Source organism: Hylobates moloch, unplaced genomic scaffold, assembly GCF_009828535.3.
Source record: "Hylobates moloch isolate HMO894 unplaced genomic scaffold, HMol_V3 SCAFFOLD_4, whole genome shotgun sequence".
Taxonomy (NCBI): Eukaryota; Metazoa; Chordata; class Mammalia; order Primates; family Hylobatidae; genus Hylobates; species Hylobates moloch.
In genome coordinates, this window is record NW_026652279.1 from 91,659,902 (window position 1) to 91,676,756 (window position 16,855).

General features: G+C 39.8%; 2 protein-coding genes across 7 annotated transcripts in view; one reads left to right on the forward strand and one right to left on the reverse strand.

The window, feature by feature from the left end:
* The window catches only part of MTUS2 (microtubule associated scaffold protein 2), a 701,667-nt gene that overhangs the window by 250,681 nt on the left and 434,131 nt on the right, over window positions 1–16,855 (reverse strand). The gene's annotated exons all lie outside the window — the stretch shown is intronic.
* LOC131383289 (uncharacterized) lies at window positions 4–11,818 on the forward strand. Its single transcript, XM_058437724.1, has 3 exons — window positions 4–565; window positions 8,369–8,538; window positions 11,116–11,818. The coding sequence occupies exons 1-3, from the start codon at window positions 542–544 to the stop codon at window positions 11,321–11,323; spliced, it is 402 nt and encodes a 133-aa protein (XP_058293707.1). The 5' UTR covers window positions 4–541; the 3' UTR covers window positions 11,324–11,818.

Sequence of the window (16,855 nt, forward strand, 5' to 3'; positions counted from 1 at the left end):
GGGTGATACCTGTTCCCAACAGCAGTATCAGTGCTGCTCTGGTATTTAAAACTTTGGTCAATATAGACATTTTGCTCTGCTCTATGGGGACTGCACATCTTCTGAGCACTGAAGATTATTGTTTTTTTGCAGGTTGGTGTTAAATTGAAATTTATGGGTAATAAAAAATAGAAATTCTTGGTACTTAACTAAGAAAATTTCCAAACCATAACGTTAAATTTGTAAAGCAGTTTATCCTAAGAGACTAGATGCGACAACACTAATCACTATTTTTCAAAATGTGAAGTCATATTTAAGCCAAAATTTCTGAAAGCATAAAATCAAAATGATTCCCTTTCCCCTGTGAAATGTGGAGAGTGGACAAAAAGGTGGGATTCTACTTTTACTGTGTGATACTCAGGTCTGCCTTCTCTGCCTCTATGTGTAGTATTTCCCTCTGGAGTGTAGCTCCTGTGAAATGCTCCAAGATGATCTCGGATGCAAATTCAGCCATCCAAGAGTGATGAAATGCTTGCATTATTTCCAAAGATGAATTAAGACAATGAGGCAGCTCTTCATTTGTCAAGTAAGCAAGAATCATATTTTTCTGAATGGTCATAATCAATAGCACTGTTCTGAGGCCATTAAGATGGCATGCTGATACTGAAACTCACGTTCTTATTCCAAATCATGCAACTGAGCTCCTCGGGATTTTGATGACCAAATGAAACATGCCCTGGTCACAGCAGAAAGACAAGAGCCAGTGACACCACAACATAATCAAAATATTTCAACTTGAACGTGTTATTCCTTCTTTTTCATTGTTTGAGTATTATATGCCACCTGGTTTTCCTTATCCATTTTATTTTATTATTTTTTTAAGAAAGAATTTAGACTTTATTTAAACTTGTTTTAACTACTTTGAAAATTACAGAGTATCTTTTGCTGTGCAGAAGCTCTTTAATTACATCTTATTTGTCAATTTTAGCTTTTGTTGCAATTGCTTTTGGTTATTTCATCATAAAATCTTTGCTCATGCCTATGTCCTGAATGGTATTGCCTAGGTCCTGAATGGTATTGCCTAGGTTTTCTTCTAAGGTTTTATGCTTTGGGATTTTACATTTAAATCTTTAATCCACCTTGAGTTAATTTTTGTATAAGGTGTAAGGATGGGGTCCAGTTTCAGTTTTCTGCATATAGCTAGCCAATTTTCCCAGAACCATCCGGAATGGGAGAAAATTTTTGGAAAATACTCATCTGACAAAGGTCTAATATCCTGAATTTACAAAGAACTTAAACAAATTTACAAGAAAAAAACAACCCCATCAAAAAGTGGGCAAAGGACATGATGAGACACTTCTCAAAAGAAGAAATTTATGCGGCCAACAAACATATTAAAAAAAGCTCAACATCACCGATAATTAGAGAAATGCAAATCAAAACCACAATGAGATACCATCTCATGCTAGTCAGAATGGTTATTAAAATGTCAAGAAACAACAGATGCTGGTGAGGCTGTGGAGAAATAGGAACACTTACACTGTTGGTGGGACTGTAAATTAGTTCAACCATTGTAGAAGACAGTATGGTGATTCCTCAAGGATCTAGAACCACAAATACCATTTGACCCAGCAATCCCATTACTGAGTATATACCCAAAGGGATATAAATCATTCTGTTATGCCTGGGTGAGGTGACTCACGCCTGTAATCCCAGCACTTTGGGAGGCTGAGGCGGGTGGATCGTGAGGTCAGGAGTTCGAGACCAGCCTGGCCAATATGGTGAAACCCCGTCTCTACTAAAAAATGCAAAAATTAGCCAGGCATGGTGGTGCATGCCTGTAGTCCCAGCTACTTGGGAAGCTGAGGCAGGAGAATTGCTGGAACCTGGGAGTCAGAAGTTGCAGTGAGCCGAGATAGCACCACTGCACTCCAGACTGGGTGACAGAGCAAGACTCTGTCTAAAAAAAAAAAAAAAAAAAAAAAAGAAATTATTCTGTTATAAAGATACATGCACACATATGTTTACTGCAACACTATTCACAATAACAAAGACATGGAACCAACTCAAATGTCCATCAATTCTAGACTGGGTAAAGAAAATGTGGTACATATACACATGGAATACTATGCAGCCATAAAAAGGAATGAGATCATGTCCTTTGCAGGAACATGGATGAAGCTGGAAGCCATCATCCTCAGCAAACTAACACAGGAACAGAAAGCCAAACACCACATGTTCTCACTCATAAGTGGGAGATGAACGATGAGAACACATGGACACGGTGGGGAACAACACACACTGGTGCTTGTTGCTGGGGGAGGAGATGGAGAGCATCAGGACAAATAGCTAATGCATGTGGGGCTTAAAACCTAGGTGATGAGTTGATAGGTACAGCAAACCACCATGGCACACGTATACCTGGGTTACAAACCTGTACATTCACCACATGTATCCTGGAACTTAAAGTAAAATAAAATAAAGTAAAATAAAATAAAAAATATATTTAAAAAATTTTTAAAAAGGAAAATTACAGGGTATCATATACTTTGGATACGATGGATTTTTTCTTTTTTTATATTTCAATAAGTTTTGGGGGAACAGGTGGTGTTTGGTTATATGGATAAGTTCTTTAGTGGTGATTTCCAAGATTTTAGTGCACCCATCAGCTAAGGAATGTACACTATACGCAATGTGCAGTCTTTTATCCATGACCCCCCTCCCACCCTTCCCCGAGTCTCCAAAGTCCATTATATTATTCTTACACCTTTGCATCCTCATAGGTTAGCTCCCGCTTATGAGTGAGAACATATGATGTTTGGTTTTCCATTCTTGTGCTACTTCACTTAGGATAATGGTCTCCAGTTCCATCCAGGTTGTTGCGAATGCCATTATTTCATTCCTTTTTATGGTTGAGTAGTATTCCATGGCATATATATCACATTTTGTTTATCCATTTGTTGACTGATTGGCATGTGGGCTGGTTCCATATTTTTGCAATTGCAAATTGTGCTGCTATAAATATGCATGTGCAAGTGTCTTTTTCCTATAACGACTTATTTTCCTCTGGGTAGGTACCCAGTAATGGGATTGCTAGATCAAATAGTAGATCTACTTTGAGTTCTTTAAGGAATCTCCACACTGTTTTCCATAATGGATGTACTAGTTTACATTCCCACCACCAGTATTCAAATGTTCCCCTTTTCACACATCCATGTTAACATCTATTATTTTTTGATTTTTTAATTATGGCCATTCTTGCAGGAGTATGGTGGTATCACATTGTAGTTTTGATTTGCATTTCCCTGATAATTAGTGATGATGAGCATTTTTTCATACGTTTGTTGGCCATTTACATATCTTCTTTTGAGAATTGTCTATTTATGTCTTTTGCCCACTTTTTGATGGGATTTTTTTTCTTCTGATTTGTTTGAGTCCCTTGTAGATTCTGGTTATTAGTCCTTTGTCAGATGCATAGTTTGCAAAGATTTTCTCCGACTCTGTAGGTTGTCTGTTTACTCTGCTGATTATTTCTTTTGCTGAGCAGAAGCTTTTTAGTTTTAAGTCCCATCTATTTATCTTTCTTTTGTTGCATTTGCTTTTGGGTTCTTAGTCATGAAGTATTTGTCTAAGCCAATTTCTAGAAAGGTTTTTCTGATGTTCTCTTCTAGAATTTTTATGGTTTCAGGTCTTAGATTTAAGTCTTTGATCCATCTTGTGTTGATTTTTCTCTAAGGTAAGAGATGAGAATCCAGTTTCATTCTTCTGCACGTGGCTTGCCAATTATCCCAGCCTCATTTGTTGAATAAGGTGTCCTTTCCCCACTTTATGTTTTTGTTCGCTTTGTCAAAAATCAGTTGGCTGTAGGTATTTGGCTTTATTTCTGGGTTTTCTATTCTGTCCAATTGATCTGTGTGCATATTTTCATACCAGTACCATGCTGTTTTGGTGAATATATCCTTACAGTATAGTTTGAAGTCGGGTACGGTGATGCCTCCAGATTTGTTCTTTTTGCTTAGCCTTGCTTTGGCTATGCAGGCTCTTTTTTGGTTCCATATGAACTTTTGAATTGGTTTTTTTTTTTAGTTCTGTGAAGAAAGATGGTGGTATTTTGATGAGAATTGCATTGAATTTCTAGACTACTTTTGGCAGTATGCTCATTTTCACAATACTGATTCTACCCATCCACGAACATGGGATGTGTTTCCATTTGTTTGTGTTGTCCATGATTTTTTTTGACAGTGTCTTGTTTTCCTTGTAGAGGACTAAAAACCTCTCACTACTGCCTTTGCTTGACTCCACTGCTTTAAAACCGAAGTACCCTCAACTATACACACTCAGAAACTTGTTCCTAATGAACTACATCTTGGGAGAAAAGAAGCCATAGCAAGGTGCTGTTTGGGTTCAACTTGGTAGGTCTGTGGTTTTTCCTTTGACTCCATTAAGAACCTTCATTAATGAGCACACAAAATTCCCACTACCTGCTTGGGAGCATAGCCTCGCAAAGGCTGCCCTGGCCCAGCCGGGTCTCTGGTCTCTGAGTTCCGTGTTGAGCAGCAACAGGAGATCTGGGCAGAGGAGCTTCAGGGGCCTCTTCTGCTTCTGGAGACTATCCTAAGGAAACTCAGAAGATCTGAATGGTCTAGGTCTGCCTTGGATGTTGGACCCTTTATCTTCTCAAAAGTTTCCTTTCCTTCCTTAGTGTTCTTGCCTGCTCTCCCTTTTAAATCCTTCCCCTGCATCTTGTCCTTCATAAATCACCCCCTGGGTCAGAACTTCCAAAACCCCAGTCATTCCCATACCACCTTTGCTATTTTTTGCCACTTCTGCTATTATTTATTGAATATTTAAAAATGAACTTGCTTTTTAAAGACTTAAATACATATTTTACAAAGGATTTTATATGACATAAATATACCAGGATCATTTTCTATGACAAGGTAACATTAAAATAGATGAGGCTGGGCACGGCGGCGTGAGCCTGTAATCTCAGTACTTTAGGAGGCCGAGGTGGGCAGATCACGAGGTCAGGAGATCAAGACCATCCTGGCTAACACAGTGAAACCCTGTCTCTACTAAAAAATAAAAAAACTTAGCCAGGCGTGGTGGCAGGCACCTGTAGTCCCAGCTACTTAGGAGGCTAAGACAGGAGACTGGTGTGAACCCGGGAGGCAGAGCTTGCAGTGAGTGGAGATCACGCCACTGCACTCCAGCCTGGGTGACAGAGCGAGACTCCGTCTCAAAAAAAAAAAAAATTAAAATAGATGAAATACTAACAAGACCCTATTAAAATCCAGCTTTATGCCTAAGGCCTACTCTGTCTTTGCTGGAAAGCAAGATTAGCAAGTGATAGAGGGATCTTTAAAGAATGGCAGCATAAATGAAGACTTTCTCTTTCATGAGTCATAAGGATGGAAGGAGACTTGAAGCAGGAATCCAGCTCTCAAGCTGAAGGTCCAACCAGTGCCGTTGCTGTTTACTCAATGCCAGACTTTGGGAAACACCTCCCTTCCACACCACCCCCTGATTAGAACATAACTTGCACTTTCTTGCCCACCCCAAACTCATCTTTTCCCAGGATTCCTTTTTCCCTGCAGATTTCTCTGGTGGAAAATGCTACCTGTTCCATGGCCTAAACACCATGGAGTTTAATTGGAAGAAAGTTTTACCATCTCTGCTTTCCTCATTCCAACCAAAACCATAAATTATCTACCAACTTCTGGTAAAATTCTCGCCTGCTTTGAGTCTCATGGCTGAACATCTACCTCTCCTTATCTCACTAATCCTGATGCATGTCTATGATTGTCCTCTCTTATTCATCCAGAAAAATGGGCATCAGGCTCATCGTTTAACAGCTCAAACTTAACCCTTTATAGGATGTTTTCAGTCTCCAGATAAATGATATATCCAATACCCTAGCCTAATATGTCCTTTACATCTTCCGCTCAACTGACTTTTACTTTTAATCTTAACTCATTCAACCTTAACCACAGTCAAGCACTGCACCTTGGAGCTGATCCATATTAGCCTAACTTCCAATAGCATGCGCCAACCATGAGCTCCCATCCTGCCAGTGTGTTCATGCCACTCACCTTACCAGTCTTTCACCTGGATCTCAGTGGCCCATTCAGTCTCCATGCCCTTCATTTCCGCCTAATCAGCCTCCTCTGTCCTCACTTGCTTCTCTCCTTTTCCTGGGATCCATGGTTGAAAACTCTTGTACTGTTCCATCAGTGGGATCTTCAGAATCTACCACCCTGTCCTTACTGAGCCCATTCTAGGCAAAACCCCAGCCCTGCATCATGACTGTAAGTCTCCCTCCCTGCACCCAGACTGCTGGAAGAAATGGCCCTTTTAGGTTTTATTTTCACACTGGAACTGCATTAGGACTGTGTATCCCCAACTACAGGTGGGCCATCTGCACAAGCTGACCACTGTTCAACTCCCCACCCTACTCCCTCCAGAATGTATTCCAAAGTTTTACCTCCTGTCTCAAGCCATGGAGCTCCAACTCCCTTCACCTATTAGCCTCACCCTTCAACTGAGAATACTGAATAGGCATGTGTGACTTCAACTTCCTACCTTTACATCTGTAAACTTATCTACAAACATACTCATGCTCACCCCTGGTCTCACAGACTCACATACTTGTTCTCCTGGTCAAGGCCAATGCCTCTGTGTTGCTATTAATCCCATCTACTCCCACCTCCTCTGAAATACCATTCTATCAATTATCCCAGTGCTTTTCAACCCTGGCTATAAATTAGGATCATCTAGGGAGCTATACAAATTTTATCGATGCCTCAGCCCTTCTACAAGACCAGCTGAATGAGAGTTTCTGTTCTTAAACGGCATCCCCCCAACTGCTTTCTCCAGCCCAGGTGGTTCTCACATATAGCCAGGGTTGAGAACTACTGAATTGTTTCCTTACTCTCTTATATTAATATTTTCAACACTTCTCCTTTCTGGGTTCCCTACCCAAAGCATGTAAGTATTCTCAAGTCTGTCATATTGAAAAGAAAATATTCCTTTAATGCTCTAAGGCTTCAAGGCTTTAGTTTTTGAATCTCTCAAAAGGGTAGCCCTTACTTGTAATTATGGCCCATTAATTTCTTTTTTTTTATTATTATACTTTAGGTTTTAGGGTACATGTGCACAATGTGCAGGTTTGTTACATATGTATCCATGTGCCATGTTGATTTCCTGCACCCATTAACTCCTCATTTAGCATTAGGTATATCTCCTAATGCTGTCCCTTCCCCCTCCCGCAACCCCACAACAGTCCCCGGAGTGTGATGTTCCCCTTCCTGTGTCCATGAGTTCTCATTGTTCAATTCCCACCTATGAGTGAGAACATGCGGTGTTTGGTTTTTTGTCCTTGTGATAGTTTACTGAGAATGATGTTTTCCAATTTCATCCATGTCCCTACAAAGGACATGAACTCATCATTTTTTATGGCTGCATAGTATTCCATGGTGTATATGTGCCACATTTTCTTAATCCAGTCTATCGTTGTTGGACATTTGGGTTGGTTCCAACTCTTTGCTATTGTGAATAGTGTATGGCCCATTAATTTCTAAATCCACTACCAACTGGCTTCCGACCTTGCCAGTCTTTGAAAGCAAATGTCATCAATAGCCTCCACATTCGCACAGTGAGGAGACACTTTTGGTGTCATCTTCCTGGGTCTTTATGCTGCATTTGCTGCTTTACTTGCCTCACCTGTCTGCCTGTTGGCTCCTGCGGCCCAGCTATCTTTTGGTTCTCCTCCCATATCGCCGATGTTTCTTCTGGGTGTGGAGTTGCTTTGCTCCAGCTTTCCTGTGCACACTGGTGCTCCCCAAGGCTCAGCTTCAGCTTTTCTCCTTCTACGCACTCTCCCTGAGTGGCATCCTTTCTTGTGACTTTACTCCTCTTAAATGCTAATGACAATTTATATTTCTAGCTTTGATTTCGTGCCCCAGCTTTAAATAAGTAGATGCAAATACCCATCGAAAATTTCTCCTCAAGCGTCCCATGGTATCTCAGATTCAATCTGTCTCAAACTCTCTTTATATCTTTTCCATTCCTGCCTTTTAAGAACTATTATTTTTTTCTGAGTTTCCTATCTCAGTTACCAGCACCACCATCTACCATACATCCAGTCTCCTAAACCAGTGGAAGCTACTTGGGTTAGTGACCTAACCTCTCTGAACCAGTTTAATCTATAAAAGATAACAATGGTACTATCTTCCTCATATGCTATCATGAGGATTTAATGAGATAATACATGTAATATACTTAGAACCATACCTGGCAATAGTAGGTACTCAACGATGTTAGCTGTTATTATTAGACTATAAGTTCTTCAAAGGCAGGGATGATATCTTACTAATTTTTTCATCTTTAGGATCCAGCACAAAGGTGTTCAAGAAATGTTGATATGAACAAAAATCAAACCAACCTGGCTAAGGGTTCTCTACACTGGAAATTACCTGTGGGCAAGTTATGCTGTAGCCAGGGTGCTGGTACCATCCAAACAGATAATTCAGAGGAGACAAGCGACACCAAAATAATAAGGTATACAGTGTTTTTGAAATATTTATTACCAAACAATTGGTTTTAAATTATAATATAGTTCTATTAGCTGGGTAGATACAAGGTAGTATATCCATAAATTGGAATACTACTCAGCAATAAAAAAGGAATGAACGAATGATACCTGCTACAAGACAGATGAGCCTCAGAAGCATTAGTGAAAGATGCCAGACAAAAGAGACCACATATTGCATGGTTCCATTTAGGTGAAATTCCTAGAAAAGGCAAATTGATAGACAGTAGATTACTAGCTGGGGATAGAAACAGGGATTAACCATAAATGGGCATGAGGGCTTTTATTGAGATGATGAAAATATTCTAAACTAGATATGGTTATGGTTGAACCACTCAGTAAATTGACAAAAAGTCATTGAATTGGACTTCTGAAACTGGTGAAGTTTATGATATGTAAAATATACCTAGTTATACATAAATAAAATGATAATACAGCCCTGTGAAATTACTTTTAAAACTCTCTAAACATTTTCTAAATATTAAAGTAACATATATCTGGGATGAACGCTAAGCTGAATGGGATGCCAGAGTGAGTGGGCAGGAAATGGGAGTGTGGCAGGCAAGGCAGCACATACAGTAACCCTAACTACAGCACACATCTCAGAACCACAGCTCCCCTGCCCACCCAGAAATGGGCAGGGCTTTCTAAGGTGGATTGGACAGAGTGCCAGAACATAAGTCAATTCACCTAGTGTGCTAGCCCAACCTCCACAATCGTAATGTTTTTCGTTCACTTAAAAATCAGGTATCTACTGTAGACAGTGCACTATCCTAGATGCTTGGTACACAGAGATAACTAAGACAGGGTTCTTGTCCAAGAAAGCCTTGATGAACTTGCAAGAACAAAAAGACTTACACAGAACAAATGCAATCAAATGTAGCCTGTGATTTTTGAGAAATCTGTACTGGGTAGGCCGGGGTTGAAGAGAGACTGAAATGTCAATTCCACCTAGCGGGAGGGCGGCCACTCTGAAAACGCTTCCCAGGAGATGTGACTTGAGAAGGATGAGAGAGTCAGTATAGTGTGCTGGCGTTGTGCTAGATGCTGGGAATGTGAGACCCTGTCCCAACAAAGCAAAAAGGTACTACACAAGTAAATAAATGAATACCTCCTTATAAATAATATAATTACTGAGAAAGGGAAAGACTAAGATGTTTGCATATGGAGGGGTGCTATATTGTGATAGGCATTTGAGTTTCACTTAAAGTCTCCATGAAATTGTTGTCAATTTTAAAGACAAGAAAAGAGAAATGGACAGAGGTAAGTGGTTTGCTCAAGGCTGTACAGAAAACTAGGCTCAGAGCTAGAAATAACCTCTAAGCCCTGTAACCCAGGGCTGCGGCTCTTTCAACTCTGTTGAAGGGTCTTCCCCTTTTCATAATTTTACATTAGGGCAGCGTGTATTTGATACATATTAAATGTAAAATATGTTTTTGCTTTTTCCTCTTTTCTTTGTCAATAGTTAATAACATAAAAACAAACATGCAATGTCATTAAAGAAGCTGATAAGGGCAGAGAAAGGAGAAATGAGGCATCTTTTCTCATTTAAAAAAATATAATTTTTCTTTTTATAAGGTTGAATTTTATAAGGTTTTCATAAAACTGTTACACTTATTGACTTTTAACAAAAAGAAAAGCAAGTCAAATGTAATGGGATAGATTTGAGATAAAAAATCAAATGCAGTTCATTAAAAATACTCTTCATAAATAAAATCATAAGAAATGTAAAAACTGCATTTGTTTGCTAAGAATATGCATCCCACAATCAGGGTTCCACTGTTTAGAAATTTTAATCATATGAGATTACCCAGAACCAAATTACCCTCAGATGATAACACACTGAAATTTTTATAGTGCATTGAGAATCCAATTAAAGAAAAAATAATACTTTATTTTTTATCTTACACTGACAAAAGTAATGTGTCAGTATTACAACTGTGATTCACACAGGGTGAAGGCAATTGAAATAGCAAAAGTGGGAGTCAACATACTTGACTTTTGTAAACAAGGATCAGATATTCCATTTCACAATGAGTCTTTCCATCATCATTACAACAGCATTAAATTTGCAGATGGTTTCTACAGCATCACATCTGGTAGCTGGGGTTTTATATGCTTGAATTCTTATAGTTGGGAGAGATGGCTGATTCGACCACAGTTGTTGCCATACTCTACCCGTATGGGGATTGAGTTCATAACATCTCCATAGTTTGTTAGTATTAATGCTGGTAACCATATTTAGACAGTGCTAGGAAGGGTAAATTATATCCGTATGAGACAGTGGCCATGTTAACTGATTCTCATGGCATCTGTGTGTCTGTTTATTTATTGTGTGGTTGAAACGAAATTATTTCCCTTTCCAGAAGGACTTGCAATCAAAACCTGAACAGGTTTTCTCTGACACTGACTTCAGCAGTTCCTTACCCTAGGAGCTCTACAGAGGGGCTTCAGGAAACCAGAAACCACATGCACAAAGAAGTATTTTTCTGAGAATGGAACTTATCAGTTTCTGGGTTTTTTTTTGTTTTTTTTTTTTTTTTCAGATTTTCAAAGGATTCTGTGAGGCCCCCAAAACTTGAGAACCTCTTGGATTCATCTGTCCACTCTGGTTTCTACCCCCAGAATCTAACAAGTGGCCTCACTCCTGGATTACCTCCATCACAAGAGAAAGTGCATACTCTGTCTGCTCTACTGGGCCAGGGGAGTAGGGATAGAACAGGAGACAGTAAGGATAAAATGAAAGCAACATAAATGGGCAGCATCAAATAGAAAAAGCAGCTATTGCAGCTCCCTCATTTCAGATTATTTGTCAGATATGCCCTTCCCCACACATGTGCATATGCATGTTCCTTTACGTCACAGTTCTGTCCATCTGCCCGTCCCACTAGATCATGAATCCTTGGCAATCAAGACCATAACTCTCATAGCACTCAACACAATAACTGCCCTGTAATACATTCCCAATAAGTATTTGCTGAATTTAATTGAAGCAAATTAATAGAAGACATATTGTGCATAGGTCCTATAATTATATACAAACTGAGGCCCAGAAATGAACCATTAGCCATGGTATTGGTATGACTGTCAACCCAGACTCCCAGGCAACAGTGCAAATGGAACTGGAACACAGGGACCCTCTCCTCACCTCTGCCCCTCTGTTTCTCAAATGTACAAATTCTAAAGAAAATAGAACGAAATAAATTTTATTTGGCTTTAGAGAGTATGTGTTCTTTTTTCCCCAGCTTTACTGAGGCATCATTGACAAATAAAAATTGTATATATTTACTGTGTGATGTGATGTTTTAATATATGTACACATTAAGAAATAATGTAATAATCAAGCTAATTAATACACTCACCACCTCACATAGCTATCTTTTTTGTGTGTCTGTGGTGAGAATACTTAGGGACGACTCTCGGCAAGTTTCAAGTGTAGAATATGGCACTGTTAACTATAGTCACCATGCTGTATGTTAGATCTCCAGAACTTATTCATCCTGCATAACGGAAACTTTGTATCCTTGGACCAAGATCTCCCCATTTTCCCCACCCTCCATCCCCTGACAATCACTATTCCACTCTCTGCTTCTATGAGTTTGACTTTTATGGATTTCACATGTAAGTGAAATCATACAGCATTTGTCACGTGTATCTGGCTTATTTTACCTAGCATAATGTCATCCAGGTTCATCCACTGTGATGGTTAATACTGAGTGTCAACTTGATTGGATTGAACAATGCAAAGTATTGTTCCTGGGTGTGTCTGTGAGGGTGCTGCCAAAGGAGATTAACATTTGAATCAGTGGACTAGGAGAGGCAGATCCACCCTTAATGTGGGTGGGCACTATCCCCTTGGCTGCCAGCAGAGCTAGAAAAAAGCAGGCAAAAGAAGGTGGAATTAGCAGACTTGCTTAGTCTTCCGGCCTTCATCTTTCTCTTATGCTGGATGCTTCCTGCCCTCAAAACATCACACTCTAAGTTCTTGAGCTTTTAGGACTGTTGCACTTACATTAGTGGTTTGCCAGGGGCTCTTGGGCCTTTGGCCACAGACTGAAGGCTGCACTGTCAGCTTCCCTACTTTTGAGGTTTTGGGACTTGGACTGGCTTCCTTCCTCCTCAGCTTGCAGACAGCCTATTGTGAGAATTCACCTTGTGATGGTGTGAGTTAATGCTCTTTAGTAAACTCCCTTTCATATATACGTCTATCCTATTAGTTCTGTCCCTCTAGAGAACCCTAAGACATGTTACCATAAATGACAGAATCTCCTTCTTTTTAAAGGCCGAACAACATTCCATCGTATGCTATATTTTTTAATTCACGTATCTGTCAATGGACATTAGGTTGTCTTCTTGTCTTGGCTGTTGTGAACAATGCTGTGATGAACATGGGAATGCAAATATCCCTTCAACATACCAAGTTCAACTCCTCTGGATATATACCCTGTCATGAGATTGCTGGACTATATGGTATTCTAACTTTTTGAGGAACCTCCATACTGTTTTCCATAATGGCTGAACTAATTCATATCCCAACCAACAGTATACATGCTTCTTTTCTTTTTTTTTTTTTTTTTTTTTTTACATTCTCACGAGCACTTATCTTCTGTCTTTTTGATAACAGCCATCCTAATGGGTGTGAGGTGCTATCTCATTCTGGTTTTGATTTGCATTTCCATGATGATTAATGAAGTTGAGCACACTTTCACATACTTGTTGGCCGTTTGTATGTCTTCTTTTGATAAATGTCTACTCAGGTCATTTGCCTATATTTTAGAAAAATAACTTTCAATTATAAAGTTGTGCTGAAACCAAGAAAGGGAAATCTCCAGGTATACAAAGTCAAGAGAGAATCGAAGTCACAGAAGTAATCCCAGAGTAGAAGCTGAAGCCAAAATGACAACAGACATACCCTTATTGTCTGGAGTCTTGATAGTCCTGTGGGCACTGGGTCCAGATCACAGATCACAGGGACCTGGAGAGACTTACCCACCAAAAATCAGGACATGCATGTCCTGGAGAATTCCACCCTTAGCCTGGAGAAGCAGCAGAGAAGCTTGAAATCTGCTTGGGGGCAGGGTGGTGGAATCAGCTGAAGAAAACTAGAGCCCTCTTAGCCTGAGACAAGGAGGATGCTGGGACTCAGGAAATCCAGGCTGAGAAATGACCCAAAAAACCAGACCCAGAACTAGGGAAAGCTCCCTGGAGCTCTGGTAGGAAAATAAAATCATCTGTAAAGGATACTTCTCAAGCCCAGAGCAAGCAAGAGTGTCTTGGAAAGCCACCAGAAATGAACATGAGCCCACAGTCAAAAGATTCTAAAATGTTAAAGAACCCTTTTAAATCACCTCAGCAATGACATTTCTATAAAACTGACATAAATACCTAATAGAAGTAAGCCAGATCCACTGGAAATTTTAAAAATGGTCTTCTAAACAACTCTTGGATCAAGGAAGGCATCAAAACCACAATTGTAGAAAATAACAAATATTTAATGGGTACAGATGAAAACAGTTGGCCACTAGGAATAAGTTGATGTTTTTCTTTGTGTTTATTTTCCTATCTTTCTCCTGCTCTTTCCAACAGAGAACAAGAATTGATACAATTGCTCACATTCCAGGACTCAGATTGGGATACATCTGTTAGTGATCAATATTAAAAACAGATCCATAGATCTGAATGTTCTGCATTTCCCTTCCAGAAAGTCAGGATGGTAACAATAGCAGCTGTTCCTGCATGGGAGAAGGCAGGAGCATCTCACCTCCTTTCTCTCTCTCTTCCTCCATTGGAGACCCTTCCATGGCCTAGACCAGCTGGACAAAAGACATTCTGCACTAATGGCTTGTCCTTGCTCAGCAATACCTTTCTGTTTCCATTTCTCATAGTGTTGGTGGTCGTGTACTACAACTATCCTAATACTGAATTGGATTTGGGCTTGCCCATTAAAATAAGTAAAATAGAAGAGTCTGCACGGTTGCCTTTCATCACAAGCTATTTCAGCCTCTTCTATCTAGGAAAAATTAGTGTTCCACACAGTTCATTCCAACGTTCTAGGTTCTTGCCTAGGTTGTACTAGGGCTTGAGTTTTCAGGGAGTTTGTGGGAAAGCTGACTGACTAGGGTCAGAATCATGTGTCCTTATACTCCCAAAAATAATTTGATTAAAAAAAAAAACCTCACTCTAATTATGTAAAATAACCTATCAAATACAAGACAATATTGAGTAAAATATACCTACTGTGCTAAGAGACAATAAAATAAACGAAGTAAGTGCTCAACAGAAGAGGCTATAAAGAATCCAAAGAAATGCCCCTGGCAATTGAATGCCCCTGACAAGCCAAAATATGGATTTAAAGATAAAATATAATAATAAATTAGAGGAGAAAGAGTAGATTAATAGGTTAAAGTTTTCTTTGAGGAAAAAAACTCAATATACCATACAAACATTAAGCTAATCAAGAAAAAATGCAAATATATAATATTGGATATAGGAGGGGAAGACAGATTCAGATAAAATTTTAAGAAGAATATGCTAATAGATTAGAAAACTTGAATGAAATGGATAATTTTGTAGAAAAATCTTGTATATATTAATTGGAACACTTTATTAGGCTAAAAAGCAAAAAATAACATTGAAAAAGTTGCCAGTTACTGATTTATAATAAGCTCCAGGCCAAAACGGTCAAGAGTGAATCATAAAGAATTAATATGCAAATAACCTAGTTCAACAGTACAGAGAAAAATAATCCTAGAAAATCTATCTAAATAATTCACTGTGTCAATGAGTCAAGGAGAAAAATCATAGAAGTCTGTCAATTATTGGCTTAAATAAACCTTTGAAAAAATTCAACATTTATTCTTGATTGAAAAAAAGGATTGAATAAAATCTGAATCGGGATAATTCCTTAAAATGAACAAAGCATGCATTTCAGACCACATGTTCAAAGGTTTCAACTGAACCATTAAGATTAACAAATACTAGAAGCATTCCCAACAAAGCCCAAGTGAGATAATCATTTAACATCACTATTTTTGGATCTTATTTAAGAGGTACAGTTAAAATGAGAACTTTTTTTAAGGTTTAAATATTAGAAATGGTAAAAGTTACCATCATTGGCCGGGTGCAGTTGCTCACGCCTGTAATCCCAGCACTTTGGGAGGCTGAGAGCAGATCACCTGAGGTCAGGAGATCGAGATTAGCCTGACCAGTGTGGAGAAACCCCATCTCTACCAAAAATACAAAATTAGCCAGGTGTTGTGGTGCATGCCTATAATCCCAGCTACTCGGAAGGCTGAGGCAGAAGAATCGCTTGAACCCAGGAGGCGGAGGCTGTGGTGAGCTGAGATCGTGCCATTGCACTCCAGCCTGGGCAACAAGAGTAAAACTCAATCCAAATAAATAAATAAATAAATAAATAAATAAATAAATAAATTAGCTAAATTAAATTTTAAAAATTACCATTATTTGCAGATTATATTAACATACTAAGTCCAAAAATAATCCACTGAAAATATCATAAACAATATGCATTCAATTAAAAGACCAGTTAACAGCTTGATTAACATGGCCGAATAGGAACAGCTCTAGTTTGCAGCTCCTAGCATGAGCGACGCAGAAGACGTGTGATTTCTGCATTTCCATCTGAGGTACCAGGTTCATCTCACCAGGGAGTGCCAGACAGCGGGCACAGGACAGTGGGTGCAGCGCACCGTGCACGAGCTGAAGTGGGGCGACGCATTGCCTCACTCGGGAAGCGCAAGGGGTCAGGGAGTTCCATTTCCTAGTCAAAGAAAGTGGTGGCAGACGGCAACTGGAAAATCAGGTCACTCCCACCCTAACACTGCGCTTTTGCGATGGGGTTAAAAAACAGCACACCAGGAGATTATATCCCACACCTGGCTCGGAGGGTCCTACGCCCACGGAGTCTCAATGATTGCTAGCACAGCAGTCTGAGATCAAACTGCAAGGCGGCAGCGAGGCTGGGGGAGGGGCGCCCGCCATTGCCCAGGCTTGCTTAGGTAAACAGAGCAGCCTGGAAGCTCGAACTGGGTGGAGCCCACCACAGCTCAGGGAGGCCTGCCTGCCTCTGTAGGCTCCACCTCTGGGGGCAGGGCACAGACAAACAAAAAGTCAGCAGTAACCTCTGCAGACTTAAATGTCCCTGTATGACAGCTTTGAAGAGAGCAGTGGTTCTCCCAGCACGCAGCTGGAGATCTGAGAACAGGCAGACGGCCTCCTCAAGTGGGTCCCTGACCCATGACCCCCGAGCAGCCTACTGGGGGAGAC